The sequence below is a fragment of the Mustela lutreola genome, chromosome 7 (genome assembly GCF_030435805.1).
Source record: "Mustela lutreola isolate mMusLut2 chromosome 7, mMusLut2.pri, whole genome shotgun sequence".
In the NCBI taxonomy this organism is placed as follows: Eukaryota; Metazoa; Chordata; class Mammalia; order Carnivora; family Mustelidae; genus Mustela; species Mustela lutreola.
The window spans coordinates 106,463,594-106,480,839 of record NC_081296.1 but is presented as its reverse complement, the minus strand read 5'-3'; the positions used below and the strand labels follow the sequence as shown (position 1 = coordinate 106,480,839).

General features: G+C 37.8%; 1 protein-coding gene across 1 annotated transcript; it reads right to left on the bottom strand.

Moving 5' to 3' along the window:
* Positions 1 to 9: 9 nt before the first annotated feature.
* Positions 10 to 15,776, bottom strand: RTRAF (RNA transcription, translation and transport factor). Its single transcript, XM_059182093.1, has 8 exons — positions 15,607 to 15,776; positions 13,951 to 14,075; positions 12,117 to 12,216; positions 6,675 to 6,761; positions 5,691 to 5,779; positions 2,992 to 3,060; positions 449 to 497; positions 10 to 337 (listed from the first exon to the last, which is right to left on the bottom strand). Exons 1-8 carry the CDS (start codon positions 15,665 to 15,667, stop codon positions 183 to 185), a joined length of 735 nt encoding a protein of 244 aa, XP_059038076.1. The 5' UTR covers positions 15,668 to 15,776; the 3' UTR covers positions 10 to 182.
* Between the last annotated feature and the right edge of the window lie 1,470 nt (positions 15,777 to 17,246).

The following is a 17,246-nucleotide window of genomic DNA, read 5'->3' as shown; positions in this document are numbered from 1 at the left end:
AAAAAAAAATCCACTTTCCTGAACTTTATTAAAGAAAAAGCAATGATGGTAAATCTCGAGAACATAGTCAAATTTCTAGGATTCTTCCCCTGAAAATGTGACATTTGATTTTCAAACACATGCCAGAGCATACATGGTTCCCAATTGTACTAAGTAGATGAGAAGCTGAAATCCTAAAACGTTCATCTTCCAACTTTCCCCAGTCTGTGGTCTGTCTTTGGATCAGCAATAATTGCCTGAACAGCTACTATGGCTTCATTAATTTTTGTCTGTAGCTCTCTGAGCTCTTCTATATGCAGCAATCGCAGAATTTGAGCAGCTTCATTAAGAACTGCATCTATTTTATAAGAAAACTGCATTAATCAGTATTCAAGACCATTTACTTGCCCATTTCTCCCCCAAATATTCAGCTAGTCTTTAAAAGTTGAGTTCAAACAAAATCACTCACCTCCTGTGTCAAAACCAAGAATATGTTTGTCTAAAGCAACAGGCAAGCCCTTAAAAAGAAAAGGACAAAATGAAACTTTATAGTTAAGAATCATGTTCTTTTCTTATCTGTAACTGAAAATCAGCTAGCTGTTCTGTTAACCCTTTTAGCTGCAGTGGCAAGTGGAGAATGTTCTCTACATTTGCCTTTTGAGGAGTGAAAGAATGGCCTCTGCGTGTAGTGGGAAGCTAGTTCCATCCCCCATTCCTTCCCATAAGACTAGGCATATAAAGCAGTTGTTCCTTTCACAGCTACACTCTGTCACTGCTGCTATGGAAGGGTAGATGAGCAGGGCTGCTGCTGTCCTGTTTTAGCTCCAATAAGCAGCAGAGTACAGGGCAAATGGGATGGAATTACTTTTAATATTTCTGAACACATTAATTTGTCTTTATACAAAATCTAACATATGTATTACTTCTCTTTCAGCTAGCATGATGATTACCAGATTACCTAGAGTTCTTTGGAAATTACTCTAAAATCAAAGAAAATGAGCAGATTCTAAACCATTTAGTTAACCCATCAGTACCTCTACAGAGTTATGCCAAAGACGGCAACCATGATGCTGAACTCTATGGAGTTCACAGTAACAACAAGAACAGGCAGTCTCGGGGCGCCTGGGTGGCTCAGTGGGTTAAGCCACTGCCTTCGGCTCAGGTCATGATCCCAGGGTCATGGGATTGAGTCCCACGTCCGGCTCTCTGCTCAGCAGGGAGCCTGCTTCCTCCCCTCTCTCTCTGCCTGCCTCTCTGCCTACTTGTGATCTCTGTCAAATAAATAAATAAAATCTTTAAAAAAAAAAAAAAAAAAGAACAGGCAGTCTAAACTCTGCTGGTCATACTATATAAAATCTATACTTTCAATGTTAGAAAATGCTAAGCTGTCACTATTCGATTCTTGCCTATTAATGCAAACCTACCTACACTCCAACTACTTTAAAATAATACAGTATATAAGTGAAGAAATAAACAGGCATGTAAATTCAGCAAGCAAAACTAACAAGTAGAATTGCACTGAGTGGCTTTCTATGTCAGTTTTGTTTTCATTTTATTTGCCAAGAGACCAAGGAACAGCTGCCCTAAAGATCTTGACCAAATGCCCCAAGAGCTAGTATGGTTATAAACAAGAATACTCACTGTAAGAACTTCTCCTCTATATTACTATTTTGCATGGTACCTTGAGGGGACACTAACTTAAGACCAGGAGGACTGAAAATTTTACTTTCCAAACAAAAGCAAAAAGATCTGGCTATGCCCTTATTTGCACTGCCTTCAAACCAAAGGCACTGTTTTGCTGCATCAATGAATGCATGAATGATTTTATTATGCCAGAACAATTTACTGTCTGTTCTACAGTGTGGGTGAAAGAAGCTGATCTTTAATCCAATTTCCAGAGGCCTAATCCATACATAATTAATAAGCAATAAAAGCCTTTAAAACAAACAGTGTTTTTTAGGGGGAACTACACTGCCCTGGCATTAAAAACCTTTTCACACTGCTGGGCCTTGCTAAAGATGGGATCAGAGGACAAAAGACATTGGGGATTTAGGAGATAAAAAAAAAGGACCAGAATCTAGAATGTCCCTTGTGCCCAAGACATCCATCGCAGTATCTATGCACAGTAAGAAGCATTATCAGACAACTGCAGATGCTGCTGCTAATCCCTGAGGACATTTCTCTACACAGTCCAGTCAGTGAGACTTCAGGGAGAATCTGAATTTCTAGTGCACTTTATCTAAAATATTGCAGAATTCAGGGAAAATTAGGGTGTATGGTTTCCTTAGCCTACAAAGTAGGACCGAAAAATGACAGGTGCAGTCACCTGTACCCAGGAACTTACACTCTAATATAGTCTCTATGTCCCTACCCCTTCACCTGGGCTGGTCAACTAGCTCATGCAGGCCTTCAAACACAGATCTTTGTCCCTACCTACCATAAGAGCGCTGGCTCTTCAATCAGACTGCCTGAGTTCAACCACTTACCAACTAGATGACCTTAGGTAAATTACTTTCTCATAAGTGATGCTAAGAAATGTGAATAAAATGAGAACAGATTTAAAAAAAAAAAAAAAAAAAAAAAAATGAGAACAGATTTCTCTGAAGAAACGAAAGAGAAAGGACAGGATTTGGGTCAAAAGAAGGAAATTAATAAAGATAACGTGTGTTCTATTTTCCAGCAACTAATCAAAATAACCCAGTAAATTTTGCAAGGTAAATACCCTAAAATAAACAACTGGGCATGTGCAATGGTTTGTGCTGGTAGACTGTGGGTATACTACCAATTACTGCTTTAAAGTATGAAATAAGTTTATTTTTCACTCAATAATGGCTATAATTTGCTTAAGAACCAAATTCAATCCCACTGAAATAAGCTACCCTTTCTCCAACCAGTTTTAACAAAGAATGGTTATCTTAAGCAGATACATAAAAAATTTGAACTCATGACAATACCAGAAGAAACGTTCATTAATAATTAATTTAAAATTTATTGGAAAAAAATAATGCATACCTCTTTCGTTTGATTTGCTTTAGCAACTGCATCCTGTGTCAGGCGCTCCTGGACCAAAATGCGAATTGCCTAAGAAACGCAAAAGTAGTTTTTATTTTTTTATTAGCTGTTCACCTTTTCTGTTCTGAAATCTAGAGAATAAGGATACCCAATTTGATGAAGTTAGTTCATTAACAAAATGTTCATTAGCAAAATCAGCCAATAAAAACAAAACTGCTGACAGAATGAAAGTTTTCATGTTAATACTTTATAATGTGGAAAGATGCTCTCAACAATTAAAAGCATTTTTTGGAATAGGTAATTTATATGCATGAAAAATTTTAACAAAGGATACGTGGTTTAAACAAAAAGGGGGGGGGTCCTCCTTCTTACCCAAGACTCAACCATCCCTCTAGACAATCACTGGAACCAGATTACTGTGTATCCTTACAAGGATTCGATTGTATTACAAGTACGCTCAAGCATAAATGCGCACATACACGCAAACTCCTGACACAAAGAGTAGCACATCGTACACACTGTCCTTGACTTTTGTTCATTTAATTATAGTAAAATGTTTTTACTTCCCTCATACAACACTTTTTTTCTTCATCACCAAGGTGTTTTATTATGGCAGACACAAGTGCATTCATGTACCTACACACACTCAAAAACTAAGGTTTTTTAAAATGGAATTTTAATTAGTGGATAACAATTGTAACTGAAGGGTAGAAACTTGAAAACTTACTAATATAACAAGCCAAATGCTACATTTAAAAGCCATTATACCAGTCTTTAATAGGGGTCACAAATTTATTAATCAGTCTAGTTGCAGAATAGTCAATGATGTATGTGGCAAATCTATCAAGAGGTTTTCCATCTTGTCATGGATTGTTTGAATGCTTCATGCAATTTACAATTTTATAAAGCTTTTGATTATTGATTTATACTTTTCCCATTTGGGTTTTTAAAGTCTAACAAAAGCACCCCAGGTATGCTAGTCTCTTTGTCTTCTTACTCAGTTTATGATTAAAGGTGACATGACCACTGCACAACTGTGCCAAAACAATTTACATAATTCCTGAGTAAAGAATGAAACTCTGAAAGAGCTAAATTTCGATAAGAACAATTTATCTCATTTTTTGAAGTTTTAATTTATTTATTCATTTAAGTAATCTCTATACCCAAGTGGGGCTCAAACGCATGACCCTGAGATCAAGAGTCACATGCTCGGGACGCCTGGGTGGCTCAGTTGGTTAAGCAGCTGCCTTCAGCTCAGGTCATGATCCCAGCGTCCTGGGATCGAGTCCCACATCGGGCTCCTTGCTCCGCAGGGAGCCTGCTTCTCCCTCTGACTCTGCCTTCCACTCTGTCTGCCTGTGCTTGCTCTCGCTCGCTCGCTCTCTGACAAATAAATAAATAAAATCTTTAAAAAAAAAAAAAAAAGTCACATGCTCTACTCACTAAGCCAGCCAGGCAACCCAACTTTTTGTCTCTTGGCATCCAATATGAGTTGAGAAAATCTGAGTTAACATGCAGATTCAGTGTAGAGAATTATAATAATCTAGAAATAGTTTTTCTCTTGTTACAACTATCACTTAGTACAAACAATTCTAAAAAGTAGAATAAGTTACGGCTAATCTCTTGTGGGTAAAATGGAATTTAACTATAAAATTTACTGCAAAGTAGATTAAGGTAACTTACATGTATAAGGTATAGTCAAATGCTTGTCAATTTCTCATAAAATCAGTAATAATTTCTATAATAATTTCCAAGTCTGGAATCTTAAGTATCTTAAATATTACTCCTGTCCCTCCATACCGGCCCATACTGTCAAAGTTATGTGACATAATCTTCTGAAGTAGGAGTATATTCTTCCACTTAGAAATAAGAGACCTCTTTCACATCACTGAGTTCCCTGAAGTACAGATATGAACTGAGTGGCCTATATAGGATGGGGCACTAGGAAAACAAAAACATCTCCTCAAAGAGATTCTGGGGTACTTTTTTTTCTTTAAAGATTTTATTTATTTGAGAGAGAGAGAGCGAGTGAGCATGAGAGGGGAGAAGGTCAGAGAGAGAAGCAGACTCTCCATGGAGCTGGGGAGCCCGATGTGAGACTTGACCCCGAGACTCCAAGATCATGACTTGAGCTGAAGGCAGTTGCCCAACAAACTGAGCCAGCCACCCAGGCACCCTGGGGTATGTATTTTTTGACCAAATTTACCAGGACTCATTTTGGCATTTTCTATTATCTTAGTTAATACAGATCACAAATCTTTGAAAGGACTGACTAAATAGAAGTAGAGACATACAGAAAAAAGAAGAGACCACATGGTCAGAGTGCCTAGATTAAAATTCTGGCTCTCTCATTTTCTGTGTCATCTTGGTCATTATCTATCCTCTTCAGGTCTCAATTTCTTCGTATTAAAATGAAAGGATACCAGCATCTACCTCCACTACCTCCAGGATTATTGGGAATGAAATCCTCTTTGCCAAGGACTGAGCACAGTAGCAGGCACAAAGTGAACACACTTTGGTATTAGCTGTTATTAGATAATCTAAATAGACAAAATCCTGAAATCTGCTTTAAGTACCACATTCCTCCACATTCTGGCAATTTAGTCATATATCTGTATGTCAAACAGAGGTAACTTTTAGAAAATGAGGTTTTTCTTCTCCATACAGTTTCTGTCAAGAATCAAGAATATGAAACCAACCTTAAGCATTACCAGGTAATCATCATGACGCTGAATCTGAAGAAGGTTAGCCAAAGCCATTACACCAGCCTTAAAATCAGGATTATTTACTATAAAAGATTAAAAAGGAAACTTAAAGCTCTGCAAGCATGTAATTATAAACATATATATAAGCACATAAACTTACAAAAAACATTTTTAATTTTCCAATAACAAGAAAAAAAAAAACTTCGTTTTTAAAACCGCTGCTGCTGAGAGCAGTGTAGGAGCACAGACCATTAGGTAAACTGATGAGGTCAATGGGTTCCCTATTGATCAGCCACATTGACCAAACCATAAATTACCAAGTTAACTCATGTTAGGATTGTGCTGTAACTTTTTCTGCAAGGCACATTTACATGGGACTTTTAAGTAGTATTTCTTCCCAAAGGTATTAATTTTAAACTAGATCCCTTCAGTAGACAATTTTCCCAAAAACCTTTTCTCTAAGCAGCTGCAGTTTGTCTAAGCAGCATACTATACTAATTCATAAGGGTAAGGAGCTTATTAATCCATGAGAGTAACTTGTAAATTATAAGTCCCAATGGATCTCTCATGAAAGAATAAATTATTATAATACAATCTTTATACTTTAAAAAAGAGAATACTTAAAGGTATCTGGAAATGAAGATGACAAATTTTACCTAACTTGTCTCATGTCATTAGATTAGAAAAAATATTTTACGCATCCAGGAAGGCAAATAATCACCACCATGCTTAAATACAAATCAGATCCCCAAATCAGTATGAAGAAATCAAGGAATAGCATTCTAACATTCAGATATTCAGCTATATGAGGAGGGAGAAAACATACTATAAATGCTAATAAAAACAACAGAAAATAAAACATCAACATAAAGCATTCCTAATTTACCAAAACCAAGTCAACCCAGGGTTCCTCATTCTAGGAAATAAAAAAACATGTAAGGGACCAAAAATGTTGATGATATGCACTTATATACTTACCATCCAAATTGATCAATGGCTCTGCATTTTTAGCTGCATTGTCAGCATTTTTTGTGTTATCAGGTACCAAGTCCTTGTATTTTTCAGCTGTAAACACAGGCAAAAATACAGTTTGTAGAACTGTACCTTAAGGTAAAATAAACATTGCTTATTTACGGAATTTAACTGAGCCAAACTGATTTTAAGCATAAGATAACTCACCCAAAGTTATTTTTATGCTATAAAAAAATCCATTAGAAGGCAATGTGATTGTAGCTTTCTGATTAAGCTAAAATGATTACTGAAATATCTATACAAATATCTCTTCATTAACATTTCTAAAAGTAAGACATTTCAAACACCATCTACATTTGAGAAGAGAGGGTGTGCATTTACAGACTGCTCAGAAACGTGGCAGGGGTAGAAGAACGGAAGTAGGTAGAGGTTACATGAGATTAAATACAGACTTACTAAAAAGTTTTTTTCCAAATTTTTTGAATGCCATATATGAAATCCAAAAACCTTGTCTTCTAAAAAAAAAAAAAATCAGCACTTCAAATACACCACCATCAAAAATAAACCTAAATTAATCATATGGAGACCTGAAACTCAGAATTCCAAAGGCAGGTTTATTACCTTCACTTGAGAAATACCTAACAAAACTTAAAAAGACTTTACAAATACACGTATTTAATAATAATTCACTAAACTTAATGCCCAAGATGCCATCTTTGGTTACAGCGCTTCTGTGATTTCTGAGTGAAACAGGAGGGAAAATAAAAGCATCAAACTTTAAGTCAGACAGGGGTTAGTGTAAAGGAGTTCCCACTGGCGAAAACTGGAACAGCGTGAACATCAAAGCAACAAAAAAACATTGTGCCCACCGAGTAAAAGAAGAATCCATATATCTACACTAATTTAAATAAAAATATAGTGGAGAGAAGAGAAAGCGCCTCTTTACAGCAAAAAAGCCAACAAATAAGTGTATAACAAATGATGAAATTAGAAAAACTCCTCTAGCAATCATCAACATAGTAATGGACTCAGGCAAGAAAAATCAAATGGAAGCTAAAGGTAAAGTTTGGGCTCAAGTTTGAAGAGCAAAAGCATACTAACATCATCTCAAAGTATCTCCCCACAAGATACATATTAATTACAGAGGGGAAAATATTAACTTTACAGTGAAAAAAACCTTATCGAAGTGATGAGAACATGACCAGTAACAGGGCATATTACTACCTTAAACGAACACATTAGTTCTGTGTTATTCTTAACAAAAGTACAAACCTTGAACCTACTTATGAAGAAACCTCAAACAAACCCAAACTGGGAGAAATTCTACAAAATGAATGTCAGCATCACGAAGCACAAATAATGACTGAGCAAATGTTCCAGATGATAACAGGCTAAAGAGATATAATAACTGAATGAAAAACATGGTCCAGGACTGCTTTTGTTTTTTGCTTTTATAGAGAACATTGTTGAACTGGTGAAATGTGAGTTGTAACTATACATAACAATACTGAATCAGTACTGTAATTATGTAAGATGGTGTCTTATTTATTTTCTGTATATGTGCATTTAAGCATGTAATGGGGAAAGAATGTTTTTAAGTTATCAAATGATTGAGAAAAAATTACATATGTGCATATGTGTACATAGACAATAAGGCAAATGAAGTAAAATGTTAACATTTGCAACATATGGAAATGTGAAAATTCTTTGTACTATTTTGCAACTTCTGTAAGTCTGAAATTACGTAAAAGTTAAAAGAAAAACATTTTAAGTGAAATTTTAATCACCTTAATTGACAAGCTAATGAAAGGATTTAAAAAATGTTAAGGCACAGACAATAAAAATCCACAATGGTTTCATCAAATAATAAAAAATTTAAATACCTTAAATATCAGAAGAAAGCAACATATTAATGTAAAACAAAACAACAATAGCACCTCCTGTTGATAAGGGACAGTATTACTACTTTAAACACTTTTCCAAAAAATTACAAACTTGTTTTCTAGTTTAGACTTTAAATATGCTTTTGATACTACTTACTTTTCAACTATAATTCAACTAAAGCTTCAAATAAAATTCAACTACAATTTTTCCATATCAAACATTTACCGTATTTCAGATGCAAACTCAGTTTTGTTTCGTTTCATTTTTTTTCACTAAAAAGACCATGCTGTTATGTACTTAAATGTACTTAAGAGCAACTGTCAACTCCAAGGACACACAATCATATGGCATCTACTGTTCTTGGTACCTATGTAACCTAAACTGCACTATTATAAAAACGGGACACGTGAAATAAAAAAACAAAAATAAACTGAGATGTGAAAATAATTTTGGGGGAGAATAGCTGAAAAACACTGGAAAAGCTGGAGAAAATTTTGTTGCAAATTAACTAACAGAGTTTCCACCAACTCAGACTACAACAGATTTTGCTGAAGACCCTAAAAGTCAACTAATGCTACCAAGGCTTATGATTACATTTTATTTATAAAGAAAGAGAATCACAAGTGTTTTCTTTTTTTTTTTTTTTTAATTTTTTATTTTTTATAAACATATATTTTTATCCCCAGGGGTACAGGTCTGTGAATCACCAGGTTTACACACTTCACAGCACTCACCAAATCACATACCCTCCCCAATGTCCATAATCCCACCCCCTTCTCCCAAACTCCCTCCCCCCAGAAGATCTCCCTGATATGAGGAAGTGGTGATACAACATGGAAGCTTAAGTGGGTAGAAGAAGAATAAATGAAACAAGATGGGATTGGGAGGGAGACAAACCATAAGTGACTCTTAATCTCACAAAACAAGTGTTTTCTTTCTAAACTAAAACTGAAAGTAAAGAAAGAGCTTAAAACTTTCCTGAAGATTTCTGCCATAAGGCTTCTGAAATTTAAGTCTGAGGAACCAGCAAAAAAACAGCTGGCTGATGCTCCGTAGCAGTATACATAAGCATTCATACACTGTATTCACCAAACATTTTTAAAGTTGATAAACACATCTACTGTATCTGAGAAACTGTGTCTGATACTGTGGCAGTAAAATCGTGACTAGTCCCCTGCATCCCCACCCCTCAGCCCCAAGACATCCATTATCCCAATTTCTGGAACCTATGATTATGTTATATTACATGGCAAAAGGGACTCTGCAGATGTGATTAAGGACCTTGAAATGGGCGATTATACCGGATTATTCAGGTGGGCTCAATATAATCAGAGCATCCTTATAAGGGGGGCAAGAAGATCAGAGTCAGAGAAGATGTGACAATGCAGAGTCACAAGGGAGATTTGAAGCTGCTACACTATAACTCTTAAGATAACCCGGCTAGAGTCCAGGAATACAGGCAGCCTTAAGAATGCGAAAAAGACAAAGAAATGGATCTCCTATAAAGCCTCTAAAACGAACCAGCCCTGCAGACAAACTGACTTTAGCCAAGTAGGACAGATGTTGGACTTCTGACCTCCAAAGCAGAACTGTAAGATAATGAATTGTCTTAAGTCACTGAATTTGTGGTAATTTGTTACAGCATCAATAAGAGACTGGTAGAAGTACTACATAGGGGGAAAAGGCTGAGTATCAACTTTTTTAATTTAATGAGGCAAGCAAGACACATAAACAAAATGGCAAGTGACGAATGACAAAAAATATACAAGGCAAAGAGCTATGAAAGTTGAGAAAAAATATTACTGTTGCTAGGTGCCATTTAAGCTGGATCTTACAAGCATGAATAGGATTTAGATGTGTATAGATAGACTGACATGGCATAATGGCCAAGGAAAAGTGTAAGCAAAGAAATCTAGGGGAGATAAAAAGATTTAAACAGGAAATAGCACTCTTATAGTCTGGCTGGGATGTCAAGTATGTGAATACTGGTTAAATGCCAGTTATCAAAGGCCCTGAATACCAGGCCAAGGATCTGGAGCTCTTTTCATAGAAAAAGGGAAAGCAATGTTGTTTCTGAATATATAATAAGAGGTTCTTTGAAAGCAAAGTGTGGCATTCTAAAACATTTATGTTTCAAAAAGTAAGCCTGGTGGGCCATGAGAATGAAAACAAAGGATGACACTAATGGGAGAGGAGTCTGAAAGATACTATCTCAGCAGAAAATTAAGAGCCTAAACCAGGGTGGTAGCAGTGGGAATGAAGAATAAAAGGTACAATGGACATCGGAAAAGATGGATGGTGACAGAATGGGAGGAAAAAGAAGACAATGATCAAAAAGGCTTCAAAAGGGACACTTGGGTGGTTCAGTTGGTTATGCATCGGACTCCTGAGTTTCAGTTCAAGTCATGATCTCATGGGTCCTGAGGCAGAACCCCGCCTCGGGCTCCATACTCAGCAGAGTCTGCCTGATGTTCTTTCCCTCTGTTCCCCCACCACCACCCCGACTCTGTGTGCACACATGTATGCTTTCTAAAATAAACAAATCTTAAGAAAAAAACAAGGCTTCAAAAGCAGAAGATGAAAAGGACTGGGAAGTGACAACCAGATAAAAGAGAAGAACATAAAACTCAGAAGATGCAGGTAAGATAAGATAATTGGATCTTGCATTTAGACACTGGCAGGCCTTTCAAAATGAAATAGTCTAATGAGAGGAAACATAAGTTTACTGGAAATTTTTTTAACTACAGGTACTAATACTAAAAAGTTTCCAGTATTATTTTTTAAAAATATTTTGTTTATTTATTTGAAAGACAGAGATCACAAGTAGGCAGAGAGAGAAAGGGGGAAGCAGGCTCCCCGCCAAGCAGAGAGCCCGATGCAGGGCTTGATCCCAGGACCCCGAGATCACCACCTGAGCCGAAAGCAGAGGCTTTATCCCAGAGCCACCCAGGCACCCCGTAAAGTTTCTAATATTATTAAGTGTCTATAATAAAATAACATGAAACATATATAATAAACATATTTTGGCCTATAGTACCTATTGGCATTAGATCTATGTTTCAGTCTCTTGTGAAACTACCTGCTGCAAACAATACTCTGAAATCCTATCAATTCTAGGACTCTAACAATTTAATCCAGAAGGCTAAGGTGCAGACTGTGAAAGACAGCAAATTTACCAATTTAATGTTACTTTGTGAGAAGACAAATACCAGGAAACACCATTCCCAAATTCTAAAAGAAAAATCTAAATACCAATGAAAGATAGTTGCTTTTAATGTCTTTGATAAAAACAAAAACAAAAAAACAACTTTTTTGAAGAAAAGTCTTTCCTAGATAATTTAGGAGTTATAGGGGATGAGAAATGAACACAGAAGGATGGTTATGAAAGTAAACTTTTCACCAGATGCTAAAAAGGAAAATGGGGATATATTAAACTTATAATGAACCAGAGGTGAAACAATGTAAGACAGAGAAACTCAAACTATTAAGTTCCTACTCTGAAACACTCCTTTTGTTCCCTTTCCTCTTCCTCTCTTTAAAACACACATTCCCCACAAAACATACCATTATCTCCATATTCAAGTCTAACAGCTAAACCAAGAAGCCAGTCAATTGCTTCTTGTCGATCTTGAATCTTGAAAGGACAGTTAACATCTTTGAGATACTGTGAAGAAAAAAAAAATCTAGTTTCATTATTACTATAATGTCACAGAATGAAAAAAATGGTAGAGTTGAAAAGAGATCTTAGTTTGGATCTCTAAGAATATAAACAACATTTACATTACTAAATTGTTGATGTAATTATATAATCCAAAGGAAGGAAACATTTAAGTGTACCACTTAAGGAAAAAAAGTACTTCCATCATGCTTTTTCAAATTTTTACTTTTGGAGATTCCAGGTAGGGCGCCACTGATCTAAAACAACTTCCTTATTTTACAATGAGGAAAAAAGGCCTAGATATTCACACTTGCCAACAGTTCCACAACTTGATTGAGAACTTGAACATAAACTTTCTGATTCCAGGTCTGAAAACACATGGAATGATTTAAAAACAAACAAACAAAAAGCTTTCAAAAGAAGAATATACAAATAAACCAATTATTTTCTAAACCAAGCTTTCATATTATGGAAACGCCACTGAATACAGTAAGCCACGTGACACATGTAGAATGTAACCAACCATTTTAGATGATTGCCAGAAACTGTGTAGCCAAGAGACCACTGTCCTTCAAATGGTCTCTTAGGAGCTAAAAATCTCGTTTCAGGAACAACACTATTAGTCAAAACCTCTCTAACTCCTCTTGGATATCCTTTTGGGCCTAATTAATAGATTAGCACTTTTTAGCTGTAACTCATTTTCTAACCAAAAATTTCATACCCCTGCTAATAAAGAAAACACCTCATTCACAAGATATGGTCATGATGCAGAAAACAAATCCACCTTCAAAGTATAAAAAATTACCACTATTAAAGATATCCAAAATGTCTCATGATCTGAAAGTAATTCCAAAAGTTACGAATCCGTTTGCTGTGGCAAATAAAAATTAAGTCAATTTTCATATTTTTAAGGGAAAATACCTTACTCTTCAAAGTAACATAGCTGATTAAAATGTTTAATATAATGATACTAGAAAATGTGATTTTTATTCTAATTTGAAAACAATTCCCCTTTCTGTAAAAATGTTACTACAATTAAACTAAGTCAATGGGAAAATTATTCTAGCCACAAAAATAAGCTATATCCACAAAACTTTTCAGGATTATTTGTAATTTTTTTTTTTAAAGATTTTATTTATTTATCTGATAGATCACAAGTAGGCAGAGAGGCTGGCAGAGAGAGGAGGAAGCAGGCTCCCTGCTGAGCAGAAAGCCCGATGCGGGGCTCCAGCCCAGGACCCTGGGATCATGACCTGAGCAGAAGGCAAAGGCTTTAATCTACTGAGCCACCCAGGTGCCCCTTCAGGATTATTTATATTGTACACAACAATGGACATCTTTGTATGTTAAACAGAACCACAAACAAGAAATAATCTTAGTTTTCAAGCACATTTAAGTCTTACTTTAATAAAATAAGTGTGTTATCGCTATCTTTTGGTCTAGGAAAAAATCTGATTTAGGTCACCTTTACCATTTATAGAATACATGTGACCATTTATTTAAGAAACCTCATGGCGTTTCCAGACAAAATTTTCTAACACTGAAAACTTGCAAAAGGTAGTATTTGTTTTAAAGACAAACATAATAAAGTTAAATCCCTGAAATCCCAGCTTTTCTAACACTGATCTTTTTAACTTTTACTTATTTTAAAAGAACAAAGTAATTTTAAGCTTAACTGTCTTCATAACATTTTTAGAAAAGCTCTCTGTACTACTTTTGTTTAACTTTCTAATTCATTACCTTTTCAAAGAACTTGGGCCAATCACTGCTGTGGATGTTTCTTAAATTACCTCTGTCTTCAATCTTGTAGTGTCTGATTTTCTGGTCTTCAAGCCAAACAATAAAGTTTCTAAATTCTGTTTCATCTGCAACAAAAACATTTCGTAAATCACTAGAAACACTAGATAAGAACACTGTCTTCTAACAAATAAATGGCTTCGTGGATTTTTTTTTTTTTTTTAAACTCAAGAGTAAATTATCTGAGCTGCCTGAAATAGAGGAGTTGAAAAGTGCAGGTTTTGGATGAACGGAATAACAAATATCAAATTCCGGCCTGCATTCATATTCCAGCTACAAACACTCAGTGGTTGTGTGAACTTGGGCTAATCACCTTAAATTATTGTGCCTCAGTTTGAGTTACAAAATGAGCATAACAGGACTTTCCTCTTGGGGTTGTTATGAAGATAAAAAAAAGTTAATAAAAGCGTCTGGCACACAGTTTTGCTACTTAAGTGTTGGTTATTATTCCAGTTCTTTTGAGAGGGGAAAATGAGGGAGGACTGGGCAAAGTTAAATTTACAGTAAAATACAAGAAACTAAATGACAACACAGAAGAACAGAAAATATCATTGTCATTTACTGTCATAAATGCAAACGGGAGAAAAGTTCATTCATTTAATTCTCCCACATCTTTCTGAGGAAGGTAATATCCCCAATTTATACATATGAGAAAACTTAGGTCCAAAGATTCAAATCTAGATCAAAGCTCTACTGCTACTGACCCTTTTTTATTAAATAAAGTAGAAAAAGAAGGTTCTGTACATTGATATGCTTCTACAGGAGATCAACAAAACACCCTTATACTGCTCAGAAACCATTTTCAATGTCAAATTCAAGCTGCCATTAAAAAGTCTTGAGGATGATACAATGGTCCTAGTACCCTGGGTTGTAGGGGACCACTTTCAAACTTGTTAGTCTACCCAAGGCCAAAAAACTCTGGAAGACATGAGAGTAGTGATTGAATAACATGTACTGAATAACATGGGTACCAGTGTTAATGCATTTTAAAAGTTTAACGCTGAGAAATCCCAAATACCTTTCCATTTACAATTCACCCGCCCCGATCACCTGCTATTAACTTTTTCTGCAGGACTCGACAAGTCTGTTACTGTGCGTGCTTACCCCAACACTGTCGGTCCTGGACTTAACTGTGCAGGATCTCAAACTGCTGCGTGGGGTCCCACTGAGCCCACCCCGCCATCACCCCCTAGTTCCTGGAGGGCAGTGAACTAGTCTCTTAAGTTACTCAGCACCTTCCCCAGATTTCAGCAATGTACTGATCGTATCGCCCAATTACCAGGGGAACCATGGAGCTGAAGGGCTAATTGAGAAAGCGAATACTCTCTGGTGTGCTAAGGGTGTGGGTGGAGGTTGCCGGTTGGAGTTTAGCAAGTGCACAAACTGTTTGTGCCCAGGCAGGAGTGCGTGAGGGGGGCTCCGAAGCCAAGGGGCGGCGGAACACGGGTGCTGGGCAGCTGGGCCAGAGGAACCACCCCCTCCTCCCCGCCCGGGGGGAAACAAGGCCGCAGAGGGTCCGGGTGGAGAGCCCGGGTGCGGGTGCTGAAGGGGCGGCCGCCGGCGGGGTCACAGAAGCGCGGCCGGCCTGGGCCATCTCACCTTTGCAGTTGAAACCAGCCGGGTTGTGGTAGTCAAGGGCCGTCAGCTTGCGTCGGAACATGGTCCCCGCGTCTCGCTCTGGTGTCCCGGGGTTCGGCCGGGAGAAGACAGGCGAGGAGGAGCGGGAGGCGCAAGCACCGGCGACGCGGCGAAAGGGCAGGCAGGCGCCTGGACGCTCTGAAATGACGGCGGCCCTCGCCAATCGGTGCTTAGGAACGGCGGAGCCGGCGAATGCCCACCAATCGCGGCTCTGGCTGAGGAGGCGGGACCACGTCAGGGCACGTCGACGCTCAAATAAACTTTATTGTCAGCTTCCTGGTTGTACAATAGGCAGAAAGCGGCTGAAAAGCCAGTTATCCCGTTTTCTGGGCCAGGTTCCGCTTGCTTTTCTTGTCTTCCTGATAGAGCAGGCAGAGAATAGTCAATGTAGAGTTTTTATTAGCCATTCCTCCCATTGGGCCATAGAAGTAGTGTTTAATAATTTTAATGTGTTCATTCATTCATTTATTATGTGCCTCCTACATAATAGGTGCTCTTTTTTTTTTTTAAGATTTTATTTATTTGAGAGAGAGAGCGCTCGCTAGAGAGAGCACGAGCGAGCGGCGGGGGCGGGGAGGTGGCGGGGGAGGGAGAAGCAGACTCCCCACTGAACAGGGAGTCCCACTCCAAACTGAAACCCAGGACCCTGGGATCATGACCTGAGCTCAAGGCAGACACTTAATCGAGTGAGCCACCCAGTGCCCAACAGGTGCTCTTCTTACACTGCTAATTCAAAGACTTTCAGCAGGGTCCCTTTCAGACTAGTTGGGAGAGATCCACAAGTAAACGTACAACTGTAACACTGTGTGATGGTTCCAGACATCACCACCAGCTGCGGAATCTGACGCCAGAAACGGAGCCATCCTTTACTACCTCTCACCCCTAGTCATAGCATCTCATAGATCATCCATTCCTGTTGTTCTCTCATGTCTCAGATCCTTCTCCTCCCACCTCAAATCAGGCGTTTATCATTTTTGCAAACTCCAGTGATCAGATTTCTTAGGGTCAGTCTTGCCTTCTCCAATCCATTCCCTCCCACCCACTTCAGCAACCATAGTGCCTTTCTCAAGCAAAAAACTGTTTATAATTTTTTAATGGTTCGTATCATTGGGTGATTCCCTGTTGCCTTTTGGAAATAGTCAAAAGTACTGTACTTAAGACTGATCAAGTCCTTGTCTATTTTCAGACATTGGTGAGAAAGCAGTGAGCAAGATAGACCAGGCCCCCACTTTCACATAGTTTAAAAGACCACCGAGGCAAGACAAACGATAAAGATAAACAAGCATAAACTGTGGCTTGAAGATGGCAAGGAGTTCACCAGGCAGTCAAAGGGTAATGTGTTTTCAGGGAGGCAAGGAAAGAACAGCAGCATGATCCAGAGTCTGGAGGGAAGGAGAGAGTAACAGCTGATGTGACAGTGGACAGAGGTGGGGCCTGATCAAGAAAGGCTTTTCATGGGGCACCTGTGTGGCTCAGTGGGTTAAGCCCCTGCTTTCCGCTCAGGTCATGCTTTCAGGGTCCTGGGATTGAGCCCCGCATCAGGCTCTCTGCTCAGCAAGAAGCCTGCTTCCCCCTCCCCCACCTCGCTCTTTCTGCCTGCC